Here is a 16,338-nt window from a genome sequence, read left to right on the forward strand (position 1 = left end):
TAGACAGTTCTTGGAACAAGAGGACCCCCAACTCTTGATCTCCCCAGTGGACCAATCCAGGGTTGGGGAATGAAGTTGAAGCCAGGGAAGTCCAAGGAGAATTTCCGAGGTGCAATTGGGGAGGACCAAAAGTTCAATCCTCTCGTGGTGAGATCCGATGCTCATAAGAAGGGGCTCCGTGCGGAAACGTATGGTACAGTCCACCCTGGCTCCGTTGACCGCGGAAATGTGGAGTGGCTTGACAAGACGGGTCACCGGAATCCGGAATTTATTCACAAAGGAGTCCCGAATAAAATTCCCAGAAGCTCCAGAGTCCAGGCAGGCCACGGCTGAGAGGGGAGAGCTGGCTGAAGTGGAAATCCGAACAGGTACCGTGAGACGTGGAGAAGCCGACTTGGCATCAAGAGACGCCACACCCACGAGAGCTGAGTGCGAGCGTGCGTTTCCCAGACGTGGAGGACGGATTGGGCAATCCACCAGAAAATGTTCAGTACTGGCACAGTACAAACAAAGATTCTCTTCCTTACGGCGATTCCTCTCTTCCAGGGTCAGGCGAGACCGATCCACTTGCATGGCCTCCTCGGCGGGAGGCCTAGGCGCAGATTGCAGTGGAGACTGTGGGAGAGGTGTCCAGAGATCTAAGTCCTTTTCCTGGCGGAGCTCTTGATGCCTCTCAGAAAAACGCATGTCAATGCGAGTGGCTAGATGAATGAGTTCATGCAGGTTAGCAGGAGTCTCTCGTGCGGCCAGAACATCCTTAATGTTGCTGGATAGGCCTTTTTTAAAGGTCGCGCAGAGAGCCTCATTATTCCAGGACAATTCTGAAGCAAGTGTACGGAATTGTACGGCATACTCGCCAACGGAAGAATTACCCTGGACCAGGTTCAACAGGGCAGTCTCAGCAGAAGAGGCTCGGGCAGGTTCCTCAAAGACACTTCGGATTTCCGAGAAGAAGGAGTGTACAGAGGCAGTGACGGGGTCATTGCGGTCCCAGAGCGGTGTGGCCCATGACAGGGCTTTTCCAGACAGAAGGCTGACTACGAAAGCCACCTTAGACCTTTCAGTAGGAAACTGATCCGACATCATCTCCAGATGCAGGGAACATTGGGAAAGGAAGCCACGGCAAAACTTAGAGTCCCCATTAAATTTGTCCGGCAAAGACAGGCGGAGGCTAGGAGTGGCCACTCGCTGCGGAAGAGGTGCAGGAGCTGGCGGAGGAGATGGTTGCTGCTGCTGTAGCTGAGACTGAATCTGCTGTAGCTGCGACTGGAGTTGCTGAGTCATGGTGGTCAAGTACGACAGCTGGTGATCTTGTTGGGCAATCTGTCGGGCTTGCTGGGCGACCAGTGTGGGGAGGTCGGCGACAACAGGCAGAGGAACTTCAGCGGGATCCATGGCCGGATCTACTGTCACGATGCCGGCTGGCAGGAGGTGGATCCTCTGTGCCAGAGAGGGATGGCGAGGACCGTGCTAGTGGACCGGTTCTAAGACACTACTGGTTTTCACCAGAGCCCGCCGCAAAGCGGGATGGTCTTGCTGCGGCGGTAGTGACCAGGTCGTATCCACTAGCAACGGCACCTCTCTGGCTGCTGAAGATAGGCGAGGTACAAGGGAGTAGGCAGAAGCAAAGTCGGACGTAGCAGAAGGTCGGGGGCAGGCGGCAAGGTTCGTAGTCAGGGGAGATAGCAATAGTTCTGGTACACAGGGTATAAACACACAAAGAACGCTTTCACTGGCACTAAGGCAACAAGATCCAGCAAGGGAGTGCAAGGGAGGAGACTAGATATAAGCAGGGAACAGGTGGGAACCAATTAAGCTAATTGGGCCAGGCACCAATCATTGGTGCACTGGCCCTTTAAGTCTCAGGGAGCTGGCGCGCGCGCGCCCTAGAGAGCGGAGCCGCGCGCGCCAGCACATGACCGCAGGAGACGGGAACGGGTAAGTGACCTGGGATGCGACTCGCAAGCGGGCGCGTCCCGCTGTGCGAATCGCATCCCCAACGGCCATGGCAGAGCAGCGCTCCCGGTCAGCGCTGACCGGGGAGCTGCAGGGAGAAGGACGCCGTGAGCGCTCCGGGGAGGAGCGGGGACCCGGAGCGCTAGGCGTAACAACTGCTCCTATATACAAGAATATAACTACTTTAATACTGCTCCTATATACAAGAATATAACTACTATAATACTGCCCCTATATACAAGAATATAACTACTATAATACTGCTCCTATATACAAGAATATAATTACTATAATACTGCTCATATATACAAGAATATAACTACTATAATACTGCTCATATATACAAGAATATAACTACTATAATACTGCCTCCTATATACAAGAATATAACTACTATAATACTGCTCCTATATACAAGAATATAACTACTATAATACCGCTCCTATATACAAGAATATAACTACTATAATACTGCTCCTATATACAAGAATATAACTACTATAATACTGCTCCTATATACAAGAATATAACTACTATAATGAGCAAAATTGAGAAATCAATCAGTCGGCACTCCTCCCCCTCAATCACCCGTACAACGGCAGATTCTATGCTCACACGGGTAAGTGGCAGGTGTAGTGGAGATTGTGCAGTTCCCCTTGTGCTAGCGTGCACTGCTATCCTTCGGGTTCCAAATCCCAGAGATATAAAACTTTGTATCATACAGTGTGAGTAGAAATGAAGGACGTCACTCACCGGGATGCAGTGTCACAATTTCTATATTTCATTGTTGCGGAGACAGAGGGTATGCATGAACGATCTTCCAGGGACGCAGCTCGTCTGCCCTGTTTATGAGGTTGTTATTGTATACATCCCTCCCGGTGTGTTACTTTTTGTGCAGTTTGCAGCTGTTTAGGTGATTTATAAGTCTATGAGGCCAAGGAAACCTGAACATTGTGGCTGAGATTGTTATATTTAAGTTGTTTTAATTGTTGAGTATATATATCGCACCTGGTGGGGGACATGTCTTATAAAACCCTCTGTTTTCATGTTGTTTGTTTACTGTAACATAAAGGGGAAAATTTTTTTTAACTTTTTATTTTGAAAATGGAAAAAATATTGTAAACTATACTATACTACTTTATTCAAACTTTTGCAACCTGGCGCCTGGGATTTGTGGAGCCCCAGCTAAGAGACAGTTGGGAGTTAGGGAGGGGTACAATGCCTTAAGTGGAAAAGAAATCCCATATAAAAAATAGTTAAAAAAAATAATGTGCGGCAATATGAACTGAAGTTCTAAGGAAGAAAAGGCATGAAGATTAGAACAAATAAGTGAACAAACTCCTCTTTAAACATCTTGTAAGAGCCGCCCTGAGAGAGAGAAATGCTGAATGGCTTCAACAAGGAATGACCGGTCTACGAGAATAAGGGTCTATTCACACGGCGGAATTCCGCCTCAAATGAAAGCCCATTACACTTCTCTGGGATTCCGCACTCCTGTTGACACTTTGGAATTTCCGCTTGCAGAATTCCGCTAGAGGAAATTCTGAAGTGTCAACGGGGAATGCGGAATCCCATAGAAGTGTATTGAGGTTTCATTAGTGGAAATTCCGCCATGTGAATAGACCCTAACTGAACTCCTTACCACCTTACTACGTAGCTGGTCGGAGTGAGGTCACTGATCACACAACTACTAGTTTATTAGTTCATTTAACGTTTCACCTTTACAGAGGAAGTTGGCCGGTCAGGTGTGAATCAGTATACACATCAGAGACAAGTCGACCAAATCCATAGATTTTGACCAAACTTTCTGATTGTCCAATGCGGTCTTTCTCAACCAGTGTGCCTCCAGCTGTTGCAAAACAACAACTTGAGCTCAGAAGCAAGATCCAACCAAGTCTCCTGACAAATCAGAGGATGACAAGTTGTCTCCAGGGAAAAGGAGGAGCCAGGAAGCTGTAAAGACAACACCGCACTGACAATAAGGGGACTACACAACTTCCTGTCAGTGGAGAAGAATGAGCCAGGGAGCTGCCTAGAAAACACCACGCTGAAAATTACAAGACTACACAACTTCCTGTGAAAAGAGAGAGAGCAAAGCCACAGAACTGATAAGACAACACCACACTGACAATGAGAGAACTACACAACTTCCTGTCAGAAGAGAGGAGCAAGGGAGCTGCTAAAACAACACCACACTGACAATGAGAGAACTACATAACTTCCTGTCAGTGGAGGAGGAGCAGCGTAGACAACACCACACTGACAATTACAAGACTAGACAACTTCCTGTCAGAAGAGAGGAGCAAGGGAGCTGCTGAGACAACACCCAACTGACAATGAGAGGACTACACAACTTCCTGTCAGAAGAGAGTTGCAAGGGAGCTACTGAGACAACACCACACTGACCAAAAGAGGACTACACAACTTTCTCTATGGGAAATTAGCCTAGGTAACTATATATGGTGAAATCTAATAGGAGGAGACCTAAGATTAACATACTGGGCTATAAACAGACATCATTTGGTAACAGGAAAGAATAACTCTGCTCTAATCTCTTTTTATACAAAAGTGTACCCAATCCCCCTCCCATATACACATTTATATCATTACTTCAGGGTATTATAATACCATGGTTTCCAGTCCTCAAGCTGCTTTTTCTATTATGTGAATTCATTCATTTTCTGCTGTGATATAAATTTCCATTGTGGCTGCGCAGCACCGGGCGGAGCGAATCCACACGGTCTCCTCTGTCCACGCTAAGAAAATCTCTGCAGACAGGCACGTTCCTTGGGTTGTCATAGCAACTGAGTTGATGTCAAAATTGTAAAGTTATCTGCTCCGCACCAGTATTTTATGGTGTTAACATTTGGTCCTGTAGCTGTGTGAGAATATATATATATTATAGAATATATACCCAGGTTATACCAGCATTGCCCATATCACTATATACAGGAGATATATAACTTATACCAGCTGTACATATATAATTATATACAGTATATACCCAGGTTATACCAGCATGGTCCATATCACTATATACAGGAGATATATAACTTATACCAGCTGTACATATATATTATATACAGTATATACCAGGTTATACCAGCATGGTCCATATCACTATATACAGGAGATATATAACTTATACCAGCTGTACATATATAATTATATACAATATATACCAGGTTATACCAGCATGGTCCATATCACTATATACAGGAGATATATAACTTATACCAGCTGTACATATATATTATATACAATATATACCCAGGTTATACCAACATTGTCCAGATCACTATATACAGGAGATATATAACTTATACCAGCTGTACATATATATTATATACAGTATATACCCAGGTTATACCAACATTGTCCAGATCACTATATACAGGAGATATATAACTTATACCAGCTGTACATATATAATTATATACAGTATATACCCAGGTTATACCAGCATGGTCCATATCACTATATACAGGAGATATATATAACTTATACCAGCTGTACATATATATTATATACAGTATATACCCAGGTTATACCAGCATGGTCCATATCACTATATACAGAAGATATATATAACTTATACCAGCTGTACATATATAATTATATACAGTATATACTAGGGATGTAAGAAAAAATCGATTCTCGCGATAATCGCGATTTTTCATTTGCCGATACAGAATCGATTCAAAATATTTTTGAATCGATTCTTTTAGGGATGTGGAATTTTTAATAAAACGCACTTTTCTTACCTGCCAACGAGCCCGCGGAGCTCCGGTACAGTCCGGTACAGGTGTTCGGTCTCCGGGCTGTATTCTTCTTACTTCCTGTTAGTCCGGCACGTCACATGGAGCTTCAGCCTATCACCAGCCGCAGCGATGTCCCGCCTCCGCTGGTGATAGGCTGAAGCTCCATGTGACGTGCCGGACTAACAGGAAGTAAGAAGAATACAGCCCGGGGACCGAACACCTGTACCGGACTGTACCGGAGCTCCGCGGGCTCGTTGGCAGGTAAGATAAAGTGCGTTTTATTTTATTTTGCAGCCCGGACGGGATAACATGAGAAAAGTGAGCACCGGAGTACTAGATCGCCGCTGTCAAAGCTGACAGCGGCGTCTATTGGGATCTATGAATGCTCCCAGGTGGGCGATATATTGCGATGTATCGTCACCTAGACGGTATCGCGATATATCGCGATATATCGAATCGCCACACTGGTATCGCGATTCGAATCGAATCGCCAAATTCTTGGCGATTCACACCCCTAGTATATACCAGGTTATACCAGCATGGTCCATATCACTTTATACAGGAGATATATAACTTATACCAGCTGTACATATATATTATATACAGTATATACCCAGGTTATACCAGCATGGTCTATATCACTACATACAGGGGATATATAACTTATACCAGCTGTACATATATATTATATACAGTATATACCCAGGTTATACCAGCATGGTCCATATCACTATATACAGGAGATATATAACTTATACCAGCTGTACATATATAATTATATACAGTATATACTCAGGTTATACCAGCATGGTCCATATCTGTTACGCCGAGCGCTCCGGGTCCCTGCTCCTCCCCGGAGCGCTCGCGGCGTCCTCCTTTCTGCAGCGCCCCGGTCAGACCCGCTGACCGGGAGCGCTGCTCTGACATTCGCGATGGGGATGCAATTCGCATAGCGGGACGCGCCCGCTCGCGATTCGCATCCCAAGCCACTTACCCGTCCCGGTCCCCGGCTGTCATGTTCTGGCGCGCGCGGCTCTGCTATCTAGGGCGCGCGCGCGCCAGCTCTCTAAGATTTAAAGGGCCAGTGCACCAGTGATTGGTGCCTGGCCCAATCAGTCTAAATTTGCTTCCACCTGCTCCCTGTGTATATTACCTCACTTCCCCTGCACTTCCTTGCCGGATCTTGTTGCCTTGTGCCAGAGAAAGCGTTAGTGTTGTCCAAAGCCTGTGTTCCAGATCTTTTGCTATCCTCATTGACTACGAACCTTGCCGCCTGCCCCGACCTTCTGCTACGTCTGACCTTGCCTCTGTCTAGTCCTTCTGTCCCACGCCTTCTCAGCAGTCAGCGAGGTTGAGCCGTTGCCGGTGGATACGACCTGGTTGCTACCGCCGCAGCAAGACCATCCCGCTTTGCGGCGGGCTCTGGTGAAAACCAGTAGCAACCCTAGAACCGGTCCACCGACACGGTCCACGCCAATCCCTCGCTGACACAGTGGATCCACATCCAGCCAGCCGAATCATAACAGTAGATCCGGCCATGGATCCCGCTGAGGTGCCGCTGCCAAGTCTCGCTGACCTATCCACGGTGGTCGCCCAGCAATCGCAGCAAATTGCCCAACAAGGACAGCAGCTGTCGCAGTTGTCCGCCACGTTACAGTAACTTCTGTCACTGCTACAGCAGCAACCATCTCCTCCGCCAGCTCCTGCACCTCCTCCGCAGCGAGTGGCCGCTCCTAGCCTCTGCTTGTCCCTGCCGGACAAATTTGATGGGGACTCTAGACTCTGCCGTGGCTTCTTGTCTCAATGTTCCCTACATATGGAGATGTTGTCGGACCAATTTCCTACAGAACGGTCTAAGGTGGCGTTCGTAGTGAGTCTTCTGTCTGGAAAGGCCTTGTCTTGGGGCACACCGCTCTGGGACCGCAATGATCCTGCCACAGTCCAGTCCTTCTTCGTTGAAGTCCGTAGTGTCTTCGAGAAACCAGCCCGAGCTTCTTCTGCCGAGACTGCCCTGCTGAACCTGGTCCAGGGTAATTCTTCAGTAGGCGAGTACGCCATCCAATTTCGTACTCTCGCTTCCGAATTATCTTGGAATAACGAGGCTCTCTGCGCGACCTTTAAAAAAGGCCTATCCAGTAACATCAAGGATGTGCTGGCCGCACGAGAGATTCCTGCCAACCTGCAAGAACTTATCCATTTGGCCACCTGCATTGACATGCGTTTTTCTGAAAGACACCAGGAGCTCCGCCAGGAAAAAGACCTTCATCTCTGGGCACCTCTCTCACAGTATCCTTTGCAATCTACCCCTGTGCCTCCCGCCGAGGAGGCTATGCAAGTGGATCGGTCTCGCCTAACCCATGAAGAGAGGACTCGCGTAGGGATAAAAATCTATGTCTGTACTGCGCTAGTACCGAACATTTCTTGGTGGATTGCCCTATTCGCCCTCCACGTCTGGGAAACGCACGCACCCAGCTCACGTGGGTGTGGCGTCTCTTGGTATGAAGTCTACTTCTCCACGTCTCACTGTGCCCGTACGGATTTCTCCTTCTGCCAACTCCTCCTTCTCAGCCGCGGCCTTCTTGGACTCTGGTTCTTCTGGAAATTTTATTCTGGCCTCTTTGGTGAATAGGTTCTGCATCCCGGTGACCCGTCTCGCCAAGCCGCTCTACATTTCTTCGGTCAACGGAGTGAAGTTGGACTACACTGTGCATTACCGCACAGAGCCCTTGCCTATGAGCATTGGACTGCATCACGAGAAAATTTAATTTTTCGTCCTGCCCAACTGCACCTCTGAAGTCCTCCTCGGTCTTCCATGGCTCCAGCATCATTCTCCCACCCTTGACTGGACCACCGGGGAGATCATGAATTGGGGTCCTGCTTGCCGCAAGAAATGCCTCACGTCTGCTCCCAGTCCGTCTGTCGGGCCCCAGTGTCTCCTCCTGTGCCTGGTCTCCTCAAGGCCTATCAGGACTGTGCCGTGCCTCCTCATAGCCCCTGTCCTGGTGACACTCTGCCCTGTGATATGCTTCACCCTCTGCCCCCCCCTCCCCATTTCCATTCCTTCTGAACTACCTGCCGCTGATGTAGCTACCCAGGACTTTTTTTTCCGGAAGGAAACTCAAGAGGCCTATGTTCTCCTTTCATTTGAAGGGACAAGGAGACAAAAAGAGGGGGAGACCCAAGGGGGGGGGGGGGTACTGTTACGCCGAGCGCTCCGGGTCCCTGCTCCTCCCCGGAGCGCTCGCGGCGTCCTCCTTTCTGCAACGCCCTGGTCAGACCCCCTGACCGGGAGCGCTGCACTGACATTCGCGATGGGGATGCGATTCGCATAGCGGGGCGCGCCCGCTCGCGAATCGCATCCCAAGCCACTTACCCGTCCCGGTCCCCGGCTGTCATGTTCTGGCGCGCGCGGCTCCGCTCTCTAGGGCGCGCACGCGCCAGCTCTCTAAGATTTAAAGGGCCAGTGCACCAGTGATTGGTGCCTGGCCCAATCAGTCTAAATTAGCTTCCACCTGCTCCCTGTGTATATTACCTCACTTCCCCTGCACTTCCTTGCCGGATCTTGTTGCCTTGTGCCAGAGAAAGCGTTAGTGTTGTCCAAAGCCTGTGTTCCAGATCTTCTGCTATCCTCATTGACCACGAACCTTGCCGCCTGCCCCGACCTTCTGCTACGTCTGACCTTGCCTCTGTCTAGTCCTTCTGTCCCACGCCTTCTCAGCAGTCAGCGAGGTTGAGCCTTGCCGGTGGATACGACCTGGTTGCTACCGCCGCAGCAAGACCATCCCGCTTTGCGGTGGGCTCTGGTGAAAACCAGTAGCAACCCTAGAACCGGTCCACCGACACGGTCCACGCCAATCCCTCGCTGACACAGTGGATCCACATCCAGCCAGCCGGATCATAACAATATCACTATATACAGGAGATATATAACTTATACCAGCTATACATATATAATTATATACAGTATATACCCAGGTTATACTAGCATGCTCCATATCACTATATACAGGAGATATATAACTTATACCAGCTGTACATATATATTATATACAGTATATACCCAGGTTATACCAGCACGGTCCATATCACTATATACAGGAGATATATAACTTATACCAGCTGTACATATATATTATATACAGTATATACCCAGGTTATACCAGCATGCTCCATATCACTATATACAGGAGATATATAACTTACACCAGCTGTACATATATAATTATATACAGTATATACCCAGGTTATACCAGCATGGTCCATATCACTATATACAGGAGATATATAACTTATACCAGCTGTACATATATAATTATATACAGTATATACACAGGTTATACCAGCATGGTCCATATCACCAAATACAGGAGATATATAACTTATACCAGCTGTACATATATATTATATACAGTATATATCCAGGTTATATCAGCATGGTCCATATCACTATATACAGGAGATATATAACTTATTCCAGCTGTACATATATAATTATATACAGTATATACCCAGATTATACCAGCATGGTCCATATCACTATATACAGGAGATATATAACTTATACCAGCTGTACATATATACCGTATTTATCGGGGTATACCACGCACCGGCCTATAACACGCACCCTCATTTTACCAAGGATATTTGGGTAAAAAAAAGTTTTTTACCCAAATATCCATGGTAAAATGAGGGTGCGTGTGTGCGCGTGTATACCCCGATATACCCCCAGGAAAGGCAGGGGGAGAGAGGCCGTCGCTGCCCGCTTCTCTCCCCCTGCCTTTCCTGGGGTCTAGAGCGCTGCTGTCGGCCCTTCTCACCCCCCATCCCCGGTGGCATAATTACCTGAGTCGGGTCCGCGCTGCTGCAGGCCTCCGTCGTGCGTCCCCAGCGTCGTTGCTATGCACGGTGCGCCGTTCAGCGCATAGCAACGAAGCTGGGGACGCACAACGGAGGCCTGCAGCAGCGCGGACCCGACTCAGGTAATTATGCCACCGGGGATGGGGGGAGGCAACGGGGCAGCGGCGCCGGCAATGGGTGCCGATGCCGCTTCTCTCCCCCTGGCTATCGGCGCCGGCACCGATAGTCAGGGGGACAGAACGGGCAGCGGCGCCGATAACCAGGGGGTGAGAAGGGCCGACAGCAGCGCTCTAGACCCCAGGAAAGGCAGGGGGAGAGAAGCGGGCAGCGACGGCCTCTCTCCCCCTGCCTTTCCTGGGGGTGTATCGGCGTATAACACGCACACAGACTTTAGGCTAAAAATTTTAGCCTAAAAAGTGCGTGTTATACGCCGATAAATACGGTAATTATATACAGTATATACCCAGGTTATACCAGCATGGTCCATATCACTATATACCGGAGATATACAACTTATTCCAGCTGTGCATACATATTATATACAGTATATACCCAGGTTATACCAGCATGGTCCATATCACTATATACAGAAGATGTATACTAGCTGTACATATATAACGTATATCTGCTAAATGCTGTAGTTTTTTTCTTTTTTAACTAAGAATTGACTATATTGTTTATAACCCTTGGAGAAATTATTAAAGAGGATCCTAATCTATGCTACAAAGTATACAGCAAGGTGTGATGCATGTAATATGATTGAGGGATGTGTATAGAATTTGCGGTTGTGTGTGTATTGACAATTTAATCTTTGCCTAAGGGTTATTCATGGAAATACAATTATAGTAAATCCATTACCCTATATGGCAGGACCATTCCTGGTGGTGAATGAGTTAAATTGGATTTATCGGCTGCCTTGTTCCATTTAAAGGGGTTTTTCCAATAAAATGACGAGACCTTTACCAATAATCCCACAAACAGGATTATCCTATCCTCATATATCGTCCTTATATACCGACCTCATACATCTGATATCCCATCCTTATATCCTGTCCTCTTACAGATCCCATCCTTATATCCTGTCCTCTTACAGATCCCATCCTTATATCCTGTCCTCTTACATATCCCATCCTTATATCCTGTCCTCTTACAGATCCCATCCTTATATCCTGTCCTCTTACAGATCCCATCCTTATATCCTGTCCTCTTACAGATCCCATCCTTATATCCTGTCCTCTTACAGATCCCATCCTTATATCCTGTCCTCTTACAGATCCCATCCTTATATCCTGTCCTCTTACAGATCCCATCCTTATATCCTGTCCTCTTACAGATCCCATCCTTATATCCTGTCCTCTTACAGATCCCATCCTTATATCTTGTCCTCTTACAGATTCCATCCTTATATCCTGTCCTCTTACAGATCCCATCCTTATATCCTGTCCTCTTACAGATCCCATCCTTATATCCTGTCTTCTTACAGATCCCATCCTTATATCATGTCCTCTTACAGATCCCATCCTTATATCTTGTCCTCTTACAGATCCCATCCTTATATCTTGTCCTCTTACAGATCCCATCCTTATATCCTGTCCTCTTACAGATCCCATCCTTATATCTTGTCCTCTTACAGATCCCAACCTTATATCCTGTCCTCTTACAGATCCCATCCTTATATCTTGTCCTCTTACAGATCCCATCCTTATATCTTGTCCTCTTACATATCCCATCCTTATATCCTGTCCTCTTACACATCCCATCCTTATATCCTGTCCTCTTACACATCCCATCCTTATATCCTGTCCTCTTACACATCCCATCCTTATATCCTGTCCTCTTACACATCCCATCCTTATATCCTGTCCTCTTACACATCCCATCCTTATATCCTGTCCTCTTACATATCCCATCCTTATATCTTGTCCTCTTACATATCCCATCCTTATATCCTGTCCTCTTACATATCCCATCCTTATATCCTGTCCTCTTACATATCCCATCCTTATATCCTGTCCTCTTACATATCCCATCCTTATATCTTGTCCTCTTACACATCCCATCCTTATATCCTGTCCTCTTACAGATCCCATCCTTATATCCTGTCCTCTTACATATCCCATCCTTATATCCTGTCCTCTTACAGATCCCATCCTTATATCCTGTCCTCTTACAGATCCCATCCTTATATCCTGTCCTCTTACATATTCCATCCTTATATCCTGTCCTCTTACATATCCCATCCTTATATCCTGTCCTCTTACATATCCCATCCTTATATCTTGTCCTCTTACAGATCCCATCCTTTATATCTTGTCCTCCTACATATCCCATCCTTATATTTTGTCCTCTTACAGATCCCATCCTTATATCTTGTCCTCTTACACATCCCATCCTTATATCCTGTCCTCTTACATATCCCATCCTTATATCCTGTCCTCTTACATATCCCATCCTTATATCCTGTCCTCTTACATATCCCATCCTTATATCCTGTCCTCTTACATATCCCATCCTTATATCCTGTCCTCTTACAGATCCCATCCTTATATCCTGTCCTCTTAGATATGCCATCCTTATATCCTGTCCTCTTACATATCCAAACCTCATATCCTGTCTTCATATCTCGTCCTCATACCCCATCCTCATATCCCAACCTAATATCCCAACCTCATATCCCAACCTTATATCCCAACCTCATATCCCATCCTTATATCCCATCCTCATATCACATCCTCATATCCCAACCTCATATCCCGTCCTCATATCCTGTCCTCATATCACATCGTCATATCCCGTCCTCATATTCTGACCTCATATCACATCCTCATATCCTGTCCTCATATTCTGACCTCATATCACATCCTCATATCCTATCCTCATGTCCCAACCTTATATCCTGTCCTCATATCCCGTCCTCATATCCTGACCTCATATCCCGTCCTCATATTCTGCCATTATATCCCGTCCTCATATCTTGTCCTCATACTCTTATCTCATATCTTGTCCTTATATCTCGTCCTCATATCTAGAGAGTAACGTGATCAGGAAATGTATTGTAAGTCCCAAAGACTTGCATGGGACTCCAGAACACCGCCCCCCCCCTCCCCCACTCTTATCCCTTACATACATTCTGACCCATTGACCTAATTTATATGTAAATGAGAATTGTGTTATTGATGTAGAGCGCTGGGCATTTGTTATAACAGCCTGTGGGTTTTCGCAGTGATGAAAAATGTCCGACAGCGTATGACGTCAGTCATGTCACACCCATTCTCCATGAAAACACTCAGGCCTCTCAGTGTTGTCATGGAGGCCTTGAGGGAGATTTATCAAAACCTGTCCAGAGGAAAAGTTGCTGAGTTGCCCATAGCAACCAATCAGATCGCTTCTTTTATTATTCAAAAGGCCTTTTAAAAAAAAAAAATGAAAGAAGCGATCTGATTGGTTGCTATGGGTTTTGATACATCTCCCCCTTTGTCACCTTCTACCTCAGTGTTTGCATCCTCCTGAATGGTGGCTGTCATGTGTGTCTGTGTGGACATAGTTTGTGATTTGGATCCACACCAGGTCTCCATGACAACACCACACCTGACAGAACTGTGAAGAAGTGTTGTCATTAAAATGCCTCAGTAGTGCAGCCTCAGGCTTTGGGCCTGTCACTTTCAGTAATCATATATATGCATTTAAATATCCAGCGTGCCTCAAACTGACTCAAAACTACAACTCCCAGCATTCCCGGACAGCTTAAATGCTGTATGTTGGAATTATATGTGCACTGTATGGCTGTGGTATATAAAAACTGTATGGCAGCAGAATTTGAGCTATATGTATCGCAGATTTATTTGAGCTTTGTATGAAACTGTTATTTAAGCACTGCATGGCAGTATTACTTGAGTACTATATAGTGGTAGTAATTGAGCACTGTCTAGCAGTATTAATTGAATTTTGTATGGCATTGTTATTTAAGCACTGTATGATGGTTTTATTTGAGTACCATATGGCAGTCGAAATGGAGCACTGCGTAGCAGTATTAGTTGAACTATGGATGACAGTATTATTTAAGCACTGTATGACGGTTTTATTTGAGTACCATATGGCAGTCGAAATGGAGCACTGCATAGCAGTATTAGTTGAACTATGGATGGCAGTATTATTTAAGCACTGTATGACGGTTTTATTTGAGTACCATATGGCAGTAGAAATGGAGCACTGCATAGCAGTATTAGTTGAACTATGGATGGCAGCATTATTTAAGCACTGTATGGCAGTATTATTTGAGTACTGTACAGCTGAAGTAATTGAGCACTGCATAGTAGTATTAGTTGATCTTTTTATGGCAGTATTATGTAAGCACTGTATGGAGGTATTATTTAAAGGGGTACTCAGGTGAAAACCTTTTTTCTTTTAAATCAACTGGTGGCAGAAAGTTAAACATATTTATAAATTACTTCTATTAAAAAATCTTAATCCTTCCAGTACTTATTAGCTGCTAGTGGCTTGCATTTACTGGCCATTGATCAGTCACATGTACAGAAGGTGGCACGAGTTTGGTGCCACAGTAATAAACACTCAACAGTACATCCTGCTTTTAAGTTCTGATCCTCCGAAAGTCCATCACCCCGCCCCCCGGACCACCATTAAACCGTCTTCTATTCAATTGGTCACTTTTATGACAGCCACCATGCTGGTATTTCTTCAATATGCGATTGGTGATCAAGGGGTTAAACTGAGATACTTGCCTCCTTCAAATACAGTGAAATGGACCTGCCTCCCCTTCACCTTCACCACCGCAGTCTTTTTATGGATCAAAAAATTATCTACCAGGAAGCTGCTTTTAATAAGGAAGACGTTTTTAATGAAAATCGCATTATCCACTTAGTTTATTTGTCGCGCCGGCCTTTAATGAGGAAATAATACGACGTGTCCTGGTGGAGTGCGGACTGTAATGTTCTGTCTACGGGAGACGTATAGCGAGCTGTCAGCGCTGAGGGATCAGACGGACGGATTAAGGAGACGGTGACTCATCCTGCATCAAAACATACGGGCATTCTGGTCGATTAAGTCACAAGACTACCCAAGCTTTCACAACAAAAACACGTTCAGGGCTGAAATGTCATTTCATATACAGGTTCTCTGGGAGAAACTCTTCTCCTGAAATACTCTTATCACAGGCAATCCCATGCTTACAGGTCACTGCCCCCCCACAAGATCAGCACACTCTTCTCCTGAAATATGAAATACTCTTATCACAGGCAATCCCATCCTTACAGGTCACTGCCCCCCCCCCCCCCCCCCCCACAAGATCAGCACACTCTTCTCCTGAAATATGAAATACTCTTATCACATGCAATCCCATCCTTACAGGTCACTGCCCCCCCCCCCCATAAGATCAGCACACTCTTCTCCTGAAATACTCTTATCACAGGCAATCCCATGCTTACAGGTCACTGCCCCCCCCACAAGATCAGCACACTCTTCTCCTGAAATACTCTTATCACAGGCAATCCCATGCTTACAGGTCACTGCCCCCCCACAAGATCAGCACACTCTTCTCCTGAAATACTCTTATCACAGGCAATCCCATGCTTACAGGTCACTGCCCCCCCCACAAGATCAGCACACTCTTCTCCTGAAATACTCTTATCACAGGCAATCCCATGCTTACAGGTCACTGCCCCCCCACAAGATCAGCACACTCTTCTCCTGAAATACTCTTATCACAGGCAATCCCGTCCTTACAGGTCACTGCCCCCCCCCCCCCCCC

The 16,338-nt window shown here is 46.2% G+C and overlaps 1 protein-coding gene across 3 annotated transcripts in view; it reads right to left on the bottom strand.

The window, feature by feature from the left end:
* Window positions 1–16,338, bottom strand: part of LOC130284800 (melanin-concentrating hormone receptor 1-like) — a 48,459-nt gene that overhangs the window by 9,610 nt on the left and 22,511 nt on the right. The window contains exon 1 of one of the 3 annotated variants that reach the window (XM_056535570.1): window positions 4,585–4,669. The exons of the other annotated variants lie outside the window; for them this stretch is intronic. Coding sequence (XP_056391545.1) covers window positions 4,585–4,630 — 46 coding nt within the window. The 5' untranslated portion in view covers window positions 4,631–4,669. Of the gene's footprint in view, window positions 1–4,584; window positions 4,670–16,338 lie in introns of those variants that run through there. 3 annotated transcript variants of the gene reach the window in all.

Source organism: Hyla sarda, chromosome 8 (genome assembly GCF_029499605.1).
Source record: "Hyla sarda isolate aHylSar1 chromosome 8, aHylSar1.hap1, whole genome shotgun sequence".
Taxonomy (NCBI): domain Eukaryota; kingdom Metazoa; phylum Chordata; class Amphibia; order Anura; family Hylidae; genus Hyla; species Hyla sarda.